The sequence below is a fragment of the Rhodnius prolixus genome, unplaced genomic scaffold (genome assembly GCF_049639745.1).
Source record: "Rhodnius prolixus isolate KJV_2025 unplaced genomic scaffold, Rpr scaffold_5, whole genome shotgun sequence".
In the NCBI taxonomy this organism is placed as follows: domain Eukaryota; kingdom Metazoa; phylum Arthropoda; class Insecta; order Hemiptera; family Reduviidae; genus Rhodnius; species Rhodnius prolixus.
Genome location: NW_027411624.1, coordinates 8,113,577 through 8,133,613, shown reverse-complemented (window position 1 = coordinate 8,133,613; position 20,037 = coordinate 8,113,577). Strand labels below are relative to the sequence as shown.

General features: G+C 30.4%; 1 protein-coding gene across 15 annotated transcripts in view; it reads left to right on the top strand.

Annotated features, from left to right (window-relative positions):
* scrib (scribble planar cell polarity protein) overlaps nucleotides 1–20,037 on the top strand; it is a 149,370-nt gene that overhangs the window by 103,269 nt on the left and 26,064 nt on the right. For 12 of the 15 annotated variants that reach the window (XM_074136539.1, XM_074136540.1, XM_074136532.1 and 9 more), the window contains 15 exons: nucleotides 510–691; nucleotides 2,354–2,497; nucleotides 2,825–2,986; nucleotides 3,069–3,203; nucleotides 3,300–3,380; nucleotides 3,811–3,971; nucleotides 4,792–4,996; nucleotides 8,988–9,326; nucleotides 12,699–12,809; nucleotides 13,603–13,782; nucleotides 14,940–15,098; nucleotides 15,236–15,350; nucleotides 15,491–15,615; nucleotides 15,755–15,868; nucleotides 16,550–16,735. In XM_074136539.1, coding sequence (XP_073992640.1) covers nucleotides 510–691; nucleotides 2,354–2,497; nucleotides 2,825–2,986; nucleotides 3,069–3,203; nucleotides 3,300–3,380; nucleotides 3,811–3,971; nucleotides 4,792–4,996; nucleotides 8,988–9,326; nucleotides 12,699–12,809; nucleotides 13,603–13,782; nucleotides 14,940–15,098; nucleotides 15,236–15,350; nucleotides 15,491–15,615; nucleotides 15,755–15,868; nucleotides 16,550–16,735 — 2,399 coding nt within the window. The remainder of the gene's footprint in view (nucleotides 1–509; nucleotides 692–2,353; nucleotides 2,498–2,824; nucleotides 2,987–3,068; nucleotides 3,204–3,299; nucleotides 3,381–3,810; nucleotides 3,972–4,791; nucleotides 4,997–8,987; nucleotides 9,327–12,698; nucleotides 12,810–13,602; nucleotides 13,783–14,939; nucleotides 15,099–15,235; nucleotides 15,351–15,490; nucleotides 15,616–15,754; nucleotides 15,869–16,549; nucleotides 16,736–20,037) is intronic. The other 3 variants (XM_074136541.1, XM_074136538.1, XM_074136536.1) reach the window with 1 other exon arrangement.

Below are 20,037 nucleotides of genomic sequence, written 5' to 3'. Positions count from 1 at the left end.
AAAATAAATATGTTCGAAAATATTTTAGAGTTAAGAGACGCCATGATGCGAAACGATTTTAAAACGATCATGGTAAACGCATGCGCAATAATTTTTTCCTTCCACCTCAAGTTTGCACTATTTTTTTTAATTTCCAAATAATTAAAATGCATTATTTCATCATTTTATAGCAAATATTTTTATATAGAAAAGTACTTTGTGACTTCAGCTTGATCTTGAAATATTTTAAATTTGAAACATTTAATTATTTAATTACATTGAATTGTGCGTAGAACCTCTTTAATTACTGCTAGAGTGGCGCACTCATTTATTTCAGAAAACAAATCACTTAAGAAAATATTTGAAATATTTGTTAAATAAATATAATTAAAAATTGTTACGATACAAAAAAAAAAAATCATTTACAATCAAGCTTGATAAAAAATTAGCTTACTTTAGAAGTTTTATAAGTAAAACTGTTATGATATAATTCAAAAATATTATTTATGTATTCTATGTTGTAAATATAGAAGTGGATGGCGTATTGGATGTTAGAGAGGAAAGGATTAATATACGATTAGAGAAGACCACTGCTGGCTTAGGACTGTCCATAGCTGGTGGATTGGGATCGACACCTTTTAAAGGCGACGATGTTGGCATTTTTGTGTCGAAAGTTACTGAAAGAGGACCAGCTGAAATGGCTGATCTAAGGGTCAGTATTTTTAATAATTTTATTATTATCTCAATTTTTCAGTGGAAATACCCCTATCGTTTTTGCCTGAATCATAAAAACCGATTTAAAGTCCACTTTAAGTATAATGTACATTATCCAACTACTTTTATAGTATTTGGGAAAATAGCGTGTTAGAAAGGGGTAAGTACACAAAGGCGATTTTCTCCAATAAAGACAATTACTTTAACTTGAAAATTTACAGAAGGTAAATTATGAATGATGATCATTGGGGTCTGATGGGATCATCTCACGTAATTATTGTATTAACATTAGTGAGAATTATTTATGTTGATGTTCATTTTTGTTTTGTTTTAGATTGTTTGCATTTCCGATAATTACTAAATTTTAAACATCTGTAGTGATTTCAATACTTCATCTTTCCAACAGAGAACAAATTATATAAAAAAAAATTGTTTCATAAAAATAGTCACGGTATATAATGGAATGTTACACGAAATAGATAAAAGATAATATTATCTGTGTTAGAAACTGAATCTTACTTTCGTTATCTATACTACTTTTAACAGCTTTATTTATAAACGATCGACCGAGCGCTTTTAATATTTAGCAAAATATTAAGAGATCTGAAAAGTGAAAAGTGTCTTTCTAAGCAAAAGGATCAGTTTCTGATGTTCTTAAATTTTTGCTTAAATTAATTCCAAGGATTTCAAAATTATATAAGAGTTAGTTTTTAAATGTGTTGTTGTGCAAGCCTGGCTATTTTAAAGTAATTGCCTATTATTTATTTATTTTTTTTTTTTATGCGTCCTGCTACGAAACATACTTTATTATTAACATTTCTTCTATAAAAAAAATTTGCCTTACAAACCCTTCGCTTCATAACCACCCGCCTTACTGGCTATTTTTTATATTTTTGGAGCTTTAGAAAGCTTAAACTAATGGCAAGGTGATTGGTCTAGTAGTTAAAGCGTGATTTGGGAGACCTCCAGTTCGAATTCTGTGTTCTTTTTATTTATTAGAAGAAAATGTTAAAGTTAAAGTATATGCTTCCGCTCCCGTTCATGACGACTAATTTGATAGTTGGATGCTAAGCTCAAAAAGTAGGCGATTACTTTACTTTTACTAAGCATGCTAACCAAACGAAGCCCTCTTCTGGAATGGGGAAGGTGTACTCAGAATTATTCCCTCTTCTCCTTAATTTGTTACAATAACTACCATGATGATGCCTTGTCGATTATTAGGATTTATCAAAACCCGTAAATTTGAAGCATAATTGACAAGAATTTTGATCTTAAGTGAGTTGCTTAAGATTTCAAGACACTTCCTTGGCATACCAACCCGACATTTTATTGAAACTAAAGTTAATGGGAGTGAAACTCGTTAATTTTTCTCGTCGAACTTGGAGGGACCATATTTGAAGTTAAGTTTGAAGTGTCCTTATTAGCTGGACAAAGAATTCCATTCTTAAATCGACTCCTGTTTACACTGCTATTCATCACAATTTTTGCTGGACAAACCTTCATGATCCTTTTCTTAGCAACAAACATTTGAACGATGAATCCTATTTAATATCCCATTTTCTTGTACATTCTGTTTGTTGGAACTTTTGTACGTTGTATATATTTCATTTTAATTAATTTAACTAGTGCGAAATTTAATTTTTTAAAAAACCCTTCACAGGTAGGAGATAAACTCATATCAGTAAATGGTCACACTATGGTTGGGACTGGGCACTACGAGGCTGTGGAAATATTAAGATCTGCTGGACCAGTATTGGATATTGTTGTGCTTAGAGAAGTCACTAGGCTTCTTCCACTTCATAAGGTGATATTAAATTTATTATTAAAATTCTGTCAATGATATTCAACTTAACCGACTAAAGAAATTATATTTATATATATACTCATATATATGTCAGAGGTTTAAGTTGGGAAGCTTGAGAACTTATAAAACTAAAGAAGAAAAGTATCTCTTTGCAAAACAAAGTTTATTGTTAATTTAAAGACTAAACTTGAGATTCTTTTAATTAGCAAGATTTATGATATCTTTTTATTTGATTATTCGATGCTGTTGATAAAAATAGAAAAAAAAATCTTGATAAAAAAGTGCTAGTCTTTCCAGTCACAAATAATGTCCTTTTTTATTTTGTAGAACTCACTGCCTCATGAGAGTATAGGTGGTGGAGATTCAGCCTGTTCAAGTTTGAGCACTAGTCGAGCACCAAGTGCTGATTCCCATAATTCTGTAATTACGTCAGGATTTGAAAGTACTCCTGGTTTGAATGGACCATCACATCATCCACTGGATGGCAAAGTAAAGTTTTTGTTTTAATAATGATAGCTTTTTGGTTTGCTTTCTGTTTTGTTTGGTCTCGTTTAACATTCTTAATTTACAGTTGGCCCATTTAAGAAAAGGTGATTTTGATATTAGACTACAAACTGTATATACTACATTGATAAGGGACCAGAATGGATTAGGTTTCAGTATAGCTGGTGGCAAAGGTTGTCCACCTTACAGGGACAATTCAGAAGTAAGTATTATTAATCTTAAGTCAAAAAGTTTGCTTTTCTCATTGTTCTCTATCTTGTAACAATATTGCTAAAAATAAAATCTTACTTATTTCCAGTCTATATACATATCTCGAATTACGGAGGGCGGTGCTGCGGAGAAAGATGGAAAATTACAAATTGGAGACCGTATTGTATCTGTTAGTATTCTATTTCCATAAAATGTTGCTAGTAGTTCAGTTTATAACAGCAAATATAAAGAAATATTTTCATTTAAATGGTATACGACAAAATGTACTCCAATACAGTCAAATTTTAATCCATTTTTAAGATTTTGCCTCCCCTAACTGCATACAACAATGCATTGTATCATTAATAAATTGTAACAAAAATAAGTTATGAATATTTAGATGTAAATGAGATATTTTCTCTAGTGGTTGTACAGTAAATGAATCTGGTAATATACTTTTAAAAATTACTGATTAATAATCTTTTTACATTTATTTTAGCTAATAAATAAAATAGAACCTCCGTGACCAAGCATTATAGATAGAGAATTTCTATTTACTTATTTTATATCTAATATTTTTTTGTATTTATTCTAATTATGTACATCTATCTTTGATCTAGATCAATGGTGTAGATTTAGATGGTGCACGACATGATCAGGCAGTTTCCATGCTGACTGGATTGGAGAGATTTGTTAGGTTAGTAGCGGAAAGAGAAGTGTTAGTGCCAAAAGGATCTACACCCTCACCCGCACCTTCTCCAGCACTTGATAAACAACCAAGGTCAGAATATTAGCCCTTCGTATTTTTTTAATTCACATTAAATTAGGCTCAGAAGTTTTAAACTTTATAAAATTTCTTCAATATTTATATTTCTGTTAAGAACAACTGTACTCCTACATTGTAGGATAATGTCCTCTTGAAATACACTGTACTCTGGAGCTATGAGCCTCATAGTCCATCTCTGTTACTCCTGAAAAGTTGAAATCTGTTATTTTCTAAGCAGAATAATGCCGACGACTTTTAACGCGTAGAGAGGTAGAAAAAAAAAAACTTTCTTTTATGTTTAGGAATCTTCGAAACATGTATACCGGTAAAAATTCAAAATTTTCATGATCGTAACTATCTCATTTACGAGTGTGTTCGAAAAAATGTATAAAAAATGTTCAAAGGCTACATGGTAGCTGATTAGACTGGCATTAACTACGAATGACTCATCTGTGTTGAGATATTGGCAAATCAATAAATTAGTTAAAAATGCTTCAGAATATTTTGAATACATATTTCCTCTATTTATATACATTATCTTATCGTAAACTCTTTCCAAGTAGGGAGATAAGTGGTATAAAAATATTTAATAGTTTTGCAAACTGCAATCGCATTTAATAAATAAATCTAAACAGTGATTAAAATTTTATTTTGCCATGTTTAATTATATGTTCGTATTATTTTAGTATCCCTTTCTTTCCGTCCTAAACTGATCACAAAATTGACCATCATTATCAAAAATTTTATTGTGTCAATTAATAAAAGATATTTCTTAAAGAGACACCTATTTTTTTGACGTTAAGTAGGTAAAATTTTAATTTTCTCTTTTGAACAGATTGCATAGCAGTCCAAAACCTTACGCTCCAGCTTATAACACAAACAGCTATATTGCATCCAGTAAACCAGTAATTAGACCAAACACCCCAACTGGGACAGCAAATCCTGTAGTAACTTCATCTCCTCCAAGACCGGCACCACGTAAGATAACCAGCCCATCATCTACTGATTCAGAAGGACCGCCCCAACCAACGTCCGCAGAAGTAAGTATAATTTTTTTTTCCTTTTAATTGTCTTCCTCTTTTTAGATTTCTGTCTTATCATTCTTAGTTTTCTCAATGTGATATTTCATTAAGAGATCAAAAAAGTTTAGATAATTTCAAAATTGAACAAGAGCATATACTGGAAACTTATTAGATTCTTATGTAGAACATTAGTGACAACTCACTGTGGTCAGTTTACAATTTTAATATCTCGTAAGATGTAGAATTACAATTGGGTAGATTTTCTATTTTGAGTATTCAAAGGAACTACACTGTTAAAATCCCTCTGAACGAGAAAAATCGGGTTATATTTCGGTTAGGTACCCGATTAAGTCACCAGAAGTTCTGTCATAAGGATTGACTCTAAATCTATCCTCTGAAAACGTCACTTCATGATTTTTCACTTTTCTGCGATCTATTTTTTTTTTTGCGAATACGACTAAAACAAGAAATGATACTTAAATATTTGGAACCTTTTTTTAAGAGAGAACATTTTCTATGATGCCATTTTTTAGTGTTTTGCCGTATTGTAAATTGAATATATTGTTCTTTTGAATAGATAGAATTTATTTACAATTGAAACATTTTTTTAGAATGTGTCTTATATTTCGAAAATAATAACAAAGTCATCAGTACCCTTAGATCTGATAAAAGATGAAACTATTTGTGGAAGATTTTGACAGATAAGAACAAGAGATTAATGACTACAGTTGCAATCGCGTTTAAATAGGAGTCTCTATCAGTGTACTTTACGGCCGTTCCATAATGTTTTCGCCTTATTTAGTCAAGTCGTCTATCTCTCTAGTCATGTGCCTATACAGGGTGAACCAGTAAGTATTGTCCATAGGCCTACTGTGTGTAGTACATCTAAAGTGGAGTTTAATGACGTATTGGACAACTTCATATTTTCCTCTGTTCTTGAGTGACGTCACTTTAAAGTTTTTTTCTAAAATCATTACTTTTTTCCAATAAAAATGTTATTACTAAGAAAGTTTTAGTCCGAATTCGATTCTGATGACACGGTTAGAAAGACAGATAAATTTTCTAAAAATTGATACCATTTCGAAGCATAAGTTATTCTCCAAACAGCCTCAATCTTCCTCCGGATGCTGGAAAAATAATAGTAATCGAAATTTTCAAGAAAACTCATTCAGCCCTTACGTGATCATTTTCAGACCTAGGTGCTGGCACTTTTTATAAAAGTTTGCTTGTTTAATGGGCTTTCAAACTGTATATCATTTACCAAGATTCCTTTTATCTTCGTATGAGAAATTACGTTTGTTTTACAAGAAAACGTGTTCACGAGCACTCAACAGTGTTAGTCATCCAAGTTGGTTAATTCATTGAAAACTCTTTTAGATGGACTAGTAGTCAATTTTAATGTTATAATAGCCATTTATTGTTTTGATTTACAAATTGACATTTTTTTTTTTTTTTTTTTTTTTTTTTTTTACACAGTTCTAATACATAAACAAATCGGCTGTAAGCCGTGGCACCTTTAAAGGTTAGAGTGCTGTTAATACTCTAGTTAAATGTGTTAGATAAACAATAAAGTGAAAAAATATAAATTATAAAGTTAAGTCCCTTTTTGCAGAATAAAATAATTTTTTCTTTCCTGTTATTATGTACATTTTTTAGCTTTGATTTAATTAAACTGGTTTTTACTCCTATTTACATTCAAATCATATTTATAATTCAATTTCATGAATACATTTAAATTACTTATATATTGAATTTTTCATAAATTTTACTTATTTCACTTATTATCTCTTTACACTCTTGTATTTTATCATCACCTATTTACTTTACACTGATTTGATTTAATAACTTGAGTTAGTCCTGGTATAGCCACACTGTCGAATACACGGTTTTCAATCTTTCCCATTCTCTTCTATCTCTAGCTACTCTCATCCAGGTAACTCCCCCACAAACTTTTCTAAACTCTTCTTCCCAGGTGCGGGATGGTCTTCCTCGTTTTCTTTTCATTTCTCTGGGATACCATTCTATAATTTTTTTGGACCATCTCTCATCTTTTGTTCTTACTATGTGCCCTGCCCAGTTCCATTTTCTTTCTGTCACTATTTTACCGATATCCACCAGAAGTGATTGTTCTGTTATCCACTGTTTCTTTTTTTTATCCTTTCTAGTAATTCCTAGCATTATTCTTGCCATCGATCTCACTGTCACTCTTAGTTTTTTTATTATTTTTGCACTTAAGGTCCACATAATTTTAATGTAGACTGTCATTAAATTAGGAAGTCAAAAGTTACAAATTGCACTAAAAAAAAAAAAAATAAAATAAAATTAAATTCTGAAATATTTGAGAAAATGTTAGGAAATATTTTAAACAAGTACTATTTTTATAAACAACAAAAATCATATAGTTTGTATTTACTCCAAATTACAATTTCATACACAATACACTGTTGAAAAAGAAAAAAATGTAAATAAGCCTTAACCACCCTTTGAACCCTCTAACAGATAATCGTTGTATCTGAATTAGGTATTAACCAGTACAACTAGGTGCCTTACAAATAAACTTCACTTATCTGTTACCTTGGTTTCAAAATTTTCTATCGTACCGTAACACTGTTGAGTGCTCGTGAACACGTTTTCTGGTAATACAAACGTAATTTCTCATACGAAGATAATAGGAATCATGGAAAATAATACATCGTTTGAAAGCCCATTAAACAAGCAAACTTTTATAAAAAGTGCCAGCACCTAGGTCTGATAATGATCACGTAAGGGCTGAATGAGTTTTCTTGAAAATTTCGATTACTATTATTTTTCCAGCATTCGGAGGAAGATTGAGGCTGTTTGGAGAATAACATATGCTTCAAAATGGAATCAATTTTTAGAAAATTTATCTATCTTTCTAACCGTGTCATCAGAATCGAATTCGAACTAAAACTTTCTGAGTAATAATATTTTTATTGGAAAAAAGTAATAATTTTAGAAAAAAAACTTTAAAGTGACGTCACTCAAGAACAGAGGAAAATATGAAGTTGGCCAATACGTCATTGAACTCAACTTTAGATGTAATACACACAGTAGGCCATGGGCAATACTTACTGGTTCACCCTGTATACATATAATGCAAGCCTAAAAGCAAAAGTTCCAATAAGAGTAATCTTGAAATATTTGCAGCCAAATTTAAAATGAAGAATTCACTAATGTTCTACTTCTAGGGGACGTTTAGGGTTCTGACATCTTTTGTGTTACTCTTGTTCGAAAGAATCGTTATATAAAAAAAAATACAGTGATTTGAATTATATACTTATAATATTTATAATTACGTTACTCATGAAAACTTAACTTAAAAGGAAATCAAAAAGTTAAATTATAACAATTATCACAGGAACTGTTTTAAGAATGGTGATCTGTTCGCATCCTCAGAGATTTACATAATGAAAATACCTGGGCATCTTCGTTAAAAGTTATATTTTTTCTTATTTCAATTGAACCCATAATAAAAGAAACTCAAGCTTTATTATAACCACCAGTTTTTCTATATCTTTCTTTTAAGATAACTTTCTAATTCGCTTCTCTGCTTTTCGCGCGCTGGTTTAATTCTCTTCTAAAAAGCTTCAGAAGTTCATTAAGATTTAACGATTTTGAATTAATGATTTCAAAATGTACTTGTTAAAAAAAAAAAAAATGATTAAAAAATATTCTTAATGAAGAAACGTTTTCCATATGTGTCTTGTACTTTTTTTTTCTGTCCTTTAACAAATGAGAGCGAACTTTGCATGCAATGACTTGTTTCTGTCAATTTTGTGTCATGTCTCTTTTGATGATTTTTGCTGGGTATAAAAATGAGCATGCTTTATGTATTTTTTCCTCTTTCTTTTGAGTGTTAGGGAATGTTTAAGAAGAAGGATTTTTCTTTGTGCGAATAATTATTTCCATGGATGACTCTATTTCCTATTTTCTGTATTTAAAAAAAAGAAAGAAGCATGCAAAATGAGAGTTTGTAATGAATGTATAGAACGTGAATACTACATCCACTACAAATCCACCACCAAGAACAAAAGCGATCACAAACGAAGAATTTCAAGCAATGATACCGGCTCATTTCCTGAAAAGTGGTGGAACCAATGCAACTGGAAGTAATGGAACTGCTACGGCGACAAGTTGTACCACCGAGCCGACCACGGTTACATTAACTATCAAGGCACCAAATCCCAATCTAGCCAACGGCATTGAGTTTCCTGATCCACCGACTGCACTTGGAAAAGTTACTGAAACGATCACCAAGAGTACATTCACTGAGACTGTTGTTACTAGGGTCACTGATAATAAGTTGGCAGATTCAATCGTAGTTGAGGTGAGTTTGAATATTTTTTGTTTTTGTTTTCCATAAAAACATCTTTACTAGCACAGAATAGCGAATTTTCTCTGTAATTCTGCGGTTTGTTTCTAAAATGAACTATTTCGAAGATTTCAGTCAAATCTTTGTCCATTTTAAGATCAATTCATCCATTCCACCTAGATAACCGTATGACACTTTCAGCTCTAGTAAAAACCTGCAACGATTATCCTTATTATGAGCGGGATGTTGTTCTTAATAATGATTGCCTGGCATCGGATGCTGTAACACGACATTCACAAGAAATGGTTCGAGACTTCGATCCAGGAGTAGGTTGAAAGCTTAAACATCCTTCTTCAATGCCATGTGTTCCTAGTAGAAATCTGTTTTGGTGAATGAGGATTTAATCCACCTTTCCCATATCTAATGGAACAGTGTTCCACCGGGCAGTTCTGTTGGACTATACTGTCGGATGTTCAATTTATTCATTCCATCTTTCTCAATCTCATCTGGCTGCCAGACTTAAGATTTGCAGATAGAACTGTCATCTTTCGAAGTAATCCTTGTTTCCGGGTTTATTTAAATCAGCCTACACTTCTATGCGCTCACGCAATCCGCTACCTACGACTTTTTATGTTGAAAAACGGCTGACATAGAATTGCAAACAACAAGAAGACGAAAAAATGTGACTACGAAAACTGCTTGACAAAATATGGCTACAACACCTTGCTTAAACAGATTCGGACATGAATGTGAGTTCTTTTTTCTTAAATTCTTCAAAGGCATGCTCCCCACGTAGACCACTTCTTTATAGATCTGTCGTTTCTGTGGATATTTCTTTCTAACAACTTAGATAGCACTTATAATAACGACTCAACACTCAGAACATAATGTGCTTACAATAGATAACATTATTAGTGCGTATCATTGTTTGGATTTAGTTAAACCCAGGCCAACTCTTAGTTCATTATCACAAACTCAGCTCTCATGTACATACGTAATGAACCACTGACAAGGAAGACTAAATAGAGATCTTTTTAGATTAAATGATGTGTCCTTATAATCCTTTCCTACATTATTAAAATCTAATTTTGAATACTCCTTATTGAGAAACTCAAAGTAACTCTTAAGTTTTTTTCGAATTGCTCGTTAACAAACATCTCTCTCTGGTTCATCTCATCTCAGACTTTTCTGGACAATCTTATTCCACAAATGAGCCGAGCCTGTGATACGACGATGTTTTACAAATATAAATCTCAATTAAAAAGTGAAATTAAATATTCCCTCTCAAACAGTAGTGATCAGATTACAGAAGTGTTAGTAAAGATGTTAACAGAAACCTCACTCTTGCATTTTGTTTGTTTGTTTTTTAATAATTAATTTTCTGGAAATTCAGTAAAAATTAATTCGATGATTTGGTACTTCAAAAAACATAAAAATTGTTTGTAAAAAAGCATGTTATTTTTCTAAAATGAACAGACTAAAAATATAATGTTTTTATTTGGTAGACTAATTTTGCTTGGTTGGATTTAATTATGAACTACCCAAGAACATACATATGTATGTACTTTGCGTCATGCATTTTGTTTTCTTTCTTTAAGTGAGGTTTCAGTTTTGACTGTTATCTAAAAATGGTTATAAATGTTTGGAAATGATCAGAATATGCTTTAATTTTTTTTCATTTCAAATTAGCATGATTTTTACTAATTTTTGAGTCTAATAAGTATAAGTTTTCAAAGTATTGAAAATGTTACTAAATTTTTTAAAATTACTAATTATTTTGTTACTGTTAAAAATGTTTATATTTTTAAATTTCGCACATAAAAATATATACCCTCTTTAAGAAATTTTGTTTATTGAAAATTGCTTGTACAAAAGATTTGTTTTATTTTGACAAATGTAATTGCTTTAGCAATTAACCATCTTTTCCAATAAATTACCTTCCTTTGTAAAGTCTCTAATTTTAAAGTGAAAACTTACTATTACCTTAGAGGTATAGCGTGTAGCCTAGAATGTGTAAGTACAAGTAGTTTTATCATTAATCTTAGAACTATTAGTCGTGGAGTATCAACAAATTCAATTGCTTTTAAAGTTATTATTAACTTGTTAAGCAAAGTTTTTATGGCAGATTTTCTATACTAAACTTGAATTTTATACGAGTCTCGTTATGTTAGTCCATTAGTTATTTCAACCGCTAAAAGTTTATACGTACCACTTTACAAAACAAAACGTAGATTTCTTTATTTCGCGCATTAGATGTAAGAAGAGATTTACTTACGCCAAAGAAAGCGAAGAGTTCATGAAAACTCTTTATACGTCGTAGCAATCTAGACAAGAACATAGTTTCTGGTTTAGATGAGTACAGTTTTATTTATACTTATTGAGGTTTTTTTTAAAAAAATCCCGACTGTTGCGTTCGACTTCATCTGTAAATTTTCTCAATATCAGATGTGTAATTAGTTATAATTGCTTACATTTTAACAAATTTAAATCGCTTGCAAACGCGTATGCAGCGCTCATACATTTGCATGAATGAGCCATATAATGATTATAGATCTCCCCAGTGACGACCTGTCGAAATCACTTAAAGTGAATATTTACACTTGCTACTTATAAATAAGCTATGGTAAAGGCTTCAGATTTCTTTATAATATGCGCTTTTTGACAAAAATTAATTGCTACCATATTTAAGCAGGTTTACTAAACTCTGATTTGCATTTTATTATTATTTTTTTTAAATTAACAAAGAATCTTTTGGAATTTAATGAGAGAAACCAGCTTTGTTTGCTTTTAAATTAAAATATAACAGAAAAAGGCTTGCACTCCGTTACAAAAACATCAAAATACGAGGTAAGATTATAATAAAAATTGATTTGAATAAATGCGATTTGAAATGACTAATATTGATTTTTGTTTTGTTAATTTATGTCTTTGGTTTATTAGAGGAATTTTCCTAATGTTATTTATGTGATTCTTTGTGTGTGGAATAACTTGTAAGTGTTGGTATACATTTTAACCCTCCTCTTACTGTCTTTAATTTTTATGTGATCACCTCATCGAAAGGTAGGTTTTGTAATTATTTGGCTTTAGCTCACTTTCACTTAATTGAATAGCTAATAGGCCCCAGCTAGCTTGATATTTATGTGTTTTGCTTCTCTGCTGTTCATGTTGTACGTATTAAAAACTAAAATAAAACAAAAGAACGATATAAAAACTAAACAATAAATTTTAAAAGTTGCCCTATAATATGTAAAATTTATTAAATATATGAGGATATATATTTTTCAAGAAATAAAATAACTTTTAATATTGTTAATAGTTTTTAAGGTTTCCGTAATGAGTTTTATTTTATACATATATATTTTATACGTATATATTTTTTTTTTATAGGAGGTGACTTTGATAAAAGATGGTGGATCTTTGGGTTTTAGTATAATCGGAGGAACAGATCATTCTTGCACGCCATTTGGTGGAAATCGTCCTGGCATCTTTATATCACATGTATGTATTCATACAAATTAATTCGAATTTCTATTTTATTTCTTCTTTTTGTTCGAATCTGATGTCAACATTGAACACACGGTGAGAAATTTACTTGAAACTAAAGGCGTAGCTCTTCCATTTAAGCTCTAAGTTAGCATATTACTTATTTTTAGATTATGAGGGTACTAGATTTGTTAGAAATCTATGGTTTAGGTGGATAACGTGAATCGTATCAACGAAAGAATAATCAATATCCTAATCAAAATGTGGAAATTAAACATTAAAAAATATATTATTTAAAATTATCATAATTAGGTTTTGAAAATCTTGTGCTTGTGATTTTTAGTCTTAGTGCTAATTAGATTAGATTCAGATGCAGATTAGATTCTTTCTACAATGGTTAGCCAGAAATGTTACGCCACCGTGTCCGAGATGTAGACTTAGTGTTCATTATGTAATATCACCTAACCAAAGCCTATTAGGACTATCTTAGTTCTGTAACATTAATGCTATACACGTAGACATCTTTAAATCTGTACGAAAACATTGATGATAAGAAGATTAATGATGAAGGTGTGTGTTAGTGCTGATAACAGTCAACCTCTGCGATGTAGTCTTGGTATCTCTGTTGAAATGTCGATTCATTGTTATGGGTGTCAAGAATAAGTGAAGTTATCCAAACCTCCTAGTTATCCCCAGGTGATATCAGGGAGATTTTATGATTCATATCTCTTTTTGTTTTTTGTCTCGTATTTTCTTATTGCATTTTATTCTATTTTCAATTTTGATTGAATCAAGCATATTTTACTAGATCGTTCCTGGTGGTATTGCTGCATCATCTGGAAAATTGCGTATGGGAGATAGGATAATTAAAGCGTATGGTGAGGATTTGACCAAGTGTAAACATCAAGAAGCTGTGATGACCTTGCTCAAACCGTCCAATGAAATTACTCTAACAGTTCAACATGATCCTTTACCCGAAGGATTTCAGGTATAAAATTCAGTCTTTCATAATAATGGTTTGTATAAAAAATACTGTTTGTGACACAACGAATTAAACTAACTTCCAATTAGACTAACTAACTTACTGCGCTTAAAGGTTATTAAGAAAAGAATATCAAAAAGAAGCAAACGAAATAAACAACAATCCTCAATTTTCTTAGAATTAGATTGATGTTGTTTTTCAGTCGCTTCCTGGAGAAGTGATTGATAGATAAGACCAACATTCACGAGAAGATATAATATCTCACACCCTGGCCTAAGCGTACTACGTAGATACTTCGGGCTGGTCATTTATCGACATTAAAAGCGATTTTTAGTACCAGAGCTGCCAAAGATGTGGGGGTTTCAAATTTGGAGAAAATGAGAGCAAGACTAAGTGCTTGCAGGATTGGAAGAACTTGGCAGTTCGGTTCATCGGTAGTTGCTCATAGAGGACTTGCCCGTTGCTTCACTTACTTATTACTCCGGTCATCAGGAGATAACGATGTTTTATCAGAAATAATAAAGGAAACGATTAAGCATTGAAGTCAACTTGCACTTACTTGTAACGTGGAGTACCAAACTATTCTTTATTCGACAGTATTGGTTCCTTCCCTTTGATGAATATTTAGTTCTAATACACCTTGAATATACTGAATCAGAAAGGTACTTTATAATTCATTTTTATTTGCTGTTGATAGTGCTCATGGAGAATTAGCAGTACAGCTTAAATCAGTTAATGCATTGAACACTGATTTTTATCATTAGAAAATTTAAATTGAAGTAAACAAAACTAAGACAATTTTGAAGTATTAAAATATATCACAAGTTTCTAAATAGATAATTGAGTGGAATTCAACTTATTAGCGGCCTTCTTAGATATTTATTTTATGAAAGGTTATTTCTTATCTTGAGACGAGGAGTATTACTGAGTATCATAATTATAATTTTGTTAGGTTAAAATATAGTTTGGATAGACCGAGCCTAACTTTGGCAAGAGAGTAAGTTAGGCAGCAAATGTAAAATTAATTTCTAATGCTAGCAAATGATATCCGCTGCGTATTCAGTATTACTTATCTTTATAAGGTTATACAAGTTCCAATTATTAGAAGACTTTTAGGATTAAATTCAATTATTATGAACACAATTTTTATCTATATTTTATAGGATTTGACAATAGTAAGGCAAGAAGGTGAGAAACTCGGTATGCATATCAAAGGTGGTCTCAGAGGACATCGTGGAAATCCATTAGATAAATCAGATGAAGGAGTTTTTATTTCGAAGATCAATTCTGGTGGCGCTGCCAAACGTGACGGCAGGTTAAAGGTATTTTCCATTTACTTTACTTTTAAATGTGTGTATTTTCGTAAAGTTAATTTCAATTTAATTTTTTTCAATTTGAGTAAATAATCAAAGAAAATAAAAATTTAAAATTATGTTGAATGATCATATCCAATTTACAGGTCGGAATGAGGTTATTGGAAGTGAACGGTGTATCATTGTTGGGAGCTTCCCATCAAGAAGCTGTCAACACTTTAAGAACAGCTGGACTTAATATTCATCTGGTTGTTTGCAAAGGTAAATATATTATTTTGATCGATGGATATAGGTCATGTGTAATTCATATCAGCTTTGTTGTTAAATGTTATAGCGATATGTTTTTTCATTTTTATTATTTTTATTACCAATACGTCATGATTGAAATTATTTCATTACAGGATATGATAAAGGAGAAGTTGATAAACTGGTTTCTGAAGGTAAATTAAGCAAAGAAAACAAATCAGCCTCTCACAGCGTTTCTAGTTTAGACAAAGAAGACGAGGATAGTGATACAATTAGACAAGTGAGTAAATTACTTTTAAATTATTAACATTATCTTTATTTTTTATGTTTTTTATCCTTTCAAGGTTTTTTTATGTTTTAGTTTAGTATGATTTGTCACTCAATAAAGTGCTTTAAAACGTAACCTTAATTATGTCCAGGAACAAGAAATGAAGCAAGAATTGGTTGCTTGGGAAAAAGAAGAACAGGACAAGAAAGATCGAGAACCTATTCTAGAATTAGAAGAGGTGAAGAATAAATCAACCCCTGAAAAAGTTAGTCCTCACAGAATTCTTGTAATTTATATACGTAATTAGGTGAACAAGATTGACTAAAAAAGAATACAGAAATAAGAGGACAAAATTGACTATAAAATCTGTATTGAACAGACACGCAACGTTTCCTTATTAAATTGTGCATGGTTTTAATAACTAATATTTTTTCTAAATTTTGTATTTTAAAACATAATCAATTTGTAAAATTGAATACTGCACCAAATTGAAACTAAAGACAGAAGCCTCTTCAGAATAAATAGTTTCACTAGTTACAAATATGTTAATTAGGCAATGTTTATAGAAAATCATACGAACCATTTTTTTTTTTTTTTTATAAAAAAATCTCAGTACACTGAAAAATCCATTCAGTAGCTGTGGATTAAATTATACATAGCTGATACATGGAGTTAGCTCAATGGTTAGCAAACTGGATTTCTTCGCAGAGATTCCGGGTTCGAACCTAGCTATCTTCTCTTAGGTTTTCTGTTTCTAGCAGCCTCTTTTAGCTCACTGTCCGGAGTTGAACTGAAAATGCTTCGGGTGCCAAAGGTTCAGATGTTGACGCGTCTTGAACACGAAATACCTTTTTTTCTGATGAGATTCGCGTTTTTACCCAGTATATACTTCATATTCTTTTATTTTTGTATTTTATGATTTTGACATCTTTTTTTGTTTTTTAAGGTGATGGATGTAGTACATGCAGCGGAAGTTTTGGCCCTTGGCGGTATAACTGGCGTCACAACGGTCAGCGATACGACGGCATCGAAACCAAAATCACCTGGTGGTCCTAAATCTTGTGACGGATTGAAAACTACTACAATAGTAATGAGCAAACATACTCTAGCGCCTCAGTCGGAAAATAACCAGGTAAGTTCCAATTTTTGGATATTTATTTAAAATTTCATTTCATTATAATTGCTTAAATGAAATCAGCTTTCGACATGTTAAGCTACGTGTTTTTTTTTAAAAAGTTGTAATCAAAATTTAAAAAAATAAATGCTCTAAAATTTAAATCAATAAAACTTTTTAATTAAATCTAATTTTTCTTAAGCTTGAGATATCGTTAGCTGATTACTTTTTAATTGTTTAAGAAATTGATAATATAATGGTTTTAGAGAATTAAAAAAAAATTCTTTACTTAATATAATATCAATAAAAAAATCAATAAAATAAATTTTCATGTGAACGTTTAAGCATATTGTGGCTATTTCCTAAATTGTTTTGTTGACGCTGTGTTGTTGTTCATTCCCAATTGTCTTTTTTTGTTGCCAAGTGATTTTTTTTTTGTTTGCATTACCTAACAATGAGGTTTCATTTCTATGTTGTTTTTAAATGTCAAAAAAAACAAAAAAAAAAACCTGAAATACATTTTCAACGTGTTTTGAATGCTGTTAAATTTAATGCACTAACTGTTCAAATCAGTTACGGCTTATGATTTTCTTTTTGGTTTGGGACTCTTACTGCGACTTCTCTTTCTAATTAATTCTTCTCTAAATTATATCACTTTTAAGTTTTCTCTTTATATTTCTATATTCCTGAGACTTTAATAAAAGAACTATTCCCTAAATGCCTTAATTATATGTATGTACGTGTGTGTATGTTCTCTTTACTATTGCTTTGAAATGGACTAAAACAGCATGAAAATAGTTCGTTTTTGTTTTGGTTTCATTAATATTACAGTCTTGTTTACACCTTAAAGGTAAAACTTCCAGTACATACATTATATTTTACTCGTTATTTGTATATATTTATTATTATTACTATTTTCAATTTTTTTAAAGTTAATTTTAGTTATATAAATACAATTTGAAGACTACTGTTCTTCTTTTTTCATGACTAATTGATTCATCAAAGGAAGAAGATCAATTATTGCAATTTCAGTCATATTTGCACTTACTTTTGCCAAGCTTTTGACCTAAGAACTTAGTGAATCTTGGGCTGTGACACTTATGTGTTGTCAGAAAAATATTTCTCATAAAAATGTTAGTCTCAATTTATGATTAACTCAAATTTTATCTTTTCTTTACAAATATGTTTCACAGCCTTAAAGATGACTTAATTCCTAAGATCAAAGCTTAGCAAAATTAAAGTAAAACACTAGACCGAAATCGGCCATAATTTCTCTTACTTAAATGTAATTTGTTATTAAAGAATAAATAGTTTAAAAAAAATAAATCAATTAAGCGTAATTTTGTAAAACTTTATCTATGTTACCGTTAGGTTTTTGCTATTATTTTAAATATTTTATCATTTATTATTTCGAAGAGTTTTATTTAATTAATTTTTAATTTTTTTTAAGTTTAATTTATTGGTCCTTGTAGTTTTCGTTTAAAATTTTAAATATAAATGCCAAAATGTGGCTGGTTTAGAAGAAGCTATCATAATTATGAGAAATTTGTGTTTTACCCTTAAATAGCATGATATGTAATCATCCTTACAAAATAAAAATATTTAAAGCAGGGGTGTCCAACTTTTTTGGTGGATTTTCTTTTAAGAATTGGTAATTGTGAAAGATTATTTTTCCAGCTGCGTAATTGATGCATAATTGTAGTTCTCCACTGTAATACAAAGATTCACAAAAATATTAATAATTAATCATTACTTAAAGTTACTGAATAATTATAATAAATAAAATGATTGTGTAGCGGTTGAGTGGAAAGTCTACTTAATAAAATGGTTGAGAAATTTTCATCATTAATTTATAGCTGATTCCTGGTAGGACCAATCGAAATTCATAGTTTAAACTTCCTGAGATTTTCGTTTTAGATATTTGGTAAACACATACAAGAAAGGGAGGAAGCATTCCAAGATTTATGTGAGCCACTCAGTATCTTTTGATGACGTAGTTGATCTACTTTTTAGGTTACTCTCTCTTCAATTTACCTGTACGTAACAGTTGTTTTTTGTTGTTTGGCTAGAATAACCGTAGGCAAGTCTTAAGATCTCTGTTGAAGTGGGATCATTGATAGTATTTGAGAATTACTGTCAAGTCATAATAAGTCAGTTGTGGTTAACCATGCCAGTTTTTTTTTTGTTACCACACCAAAACGTTAAGATACGTAAATTCTGCGAGCGAATGCTCTCCTAGAACCTTCAGGTTGGACACCCATGATTTAAAAAACAATAGGAAATAAATATTAGCATGTACAATTTATTACAACAAACAAAATTGTTTTAAATAAACGTCAGCTAAATGTTGTTTATAATAATGTAAGGTGTTCCCAGTAATATTTGTTATTTCATTGAATATTAGTGTTTATTTTTGTTACAAAGGAATAAAAATTCAATTATTTTATTTTTAATTTTATGTTTGCACGTTTTTATTTTATATTTTAATTCTGGGTTTTTCCTAAATTATGGAATAATAATTTTTGAGCATTGTGCTTTATTATTTATTTCAAAAATTCAATAAATAAATAAGTAAACACACACTTAACGTTAAGTGTATGTAATGAAATTCTCGCATGTTAATTTCTCAAACAAATATCTTATTTTTATTTATTTATATTTTAGTTTATTCTCTATCTCTCTTTTAGAAATGCCAGAATATGTTGACTCAAAAGTTTTAATCATAAATTTTAACTGTGGGTTTTCAATTACCTGATATAGTTCCCACTTTAATGTAAGAAATTTCTCTAAGAAGTGTAATTGAATTTTTATTGACGGGTTAAATTGCCCTAACTTTATGGTTAGACTCCGAAAGATGCTCAATGTGTCGTGCTTAAAATTTACATATAAGCACTAAGATATTCTTCTTCTTTTTTTTTGCATTCAACGTTTTTTTTAGAAAGTATGGAATAAAAGTATTCCTCCTCCCATTAATCTAAGCAAAAGGTTTTTTTACCAATTAATGGTCAACAATATGTTCTTGCTCTCTTCAAAACGTTTCATTACGCTTTTACTTCTTTCTTTCAAAGAATTATTCAAACAGAATCAAAAGGTAGATTGTAAAATTGTTCGCTCAACTCAGCAATTGAATTAAAGAACGTTTTGATATAGTGTGACATGGCCCGTATAGAGTTAGGTATGTTAAATAGAATGTTTCGCTATTTTCTCTCCTTGCTTTTTATTTGTTTAAATCCAGCATTATTAGGATAAATGGTAGGAATACTGGAGGCTGGTCCTTGGAGAACTCGAAAGGCATTCTCAAATGGTGGTTTTATGGGGAA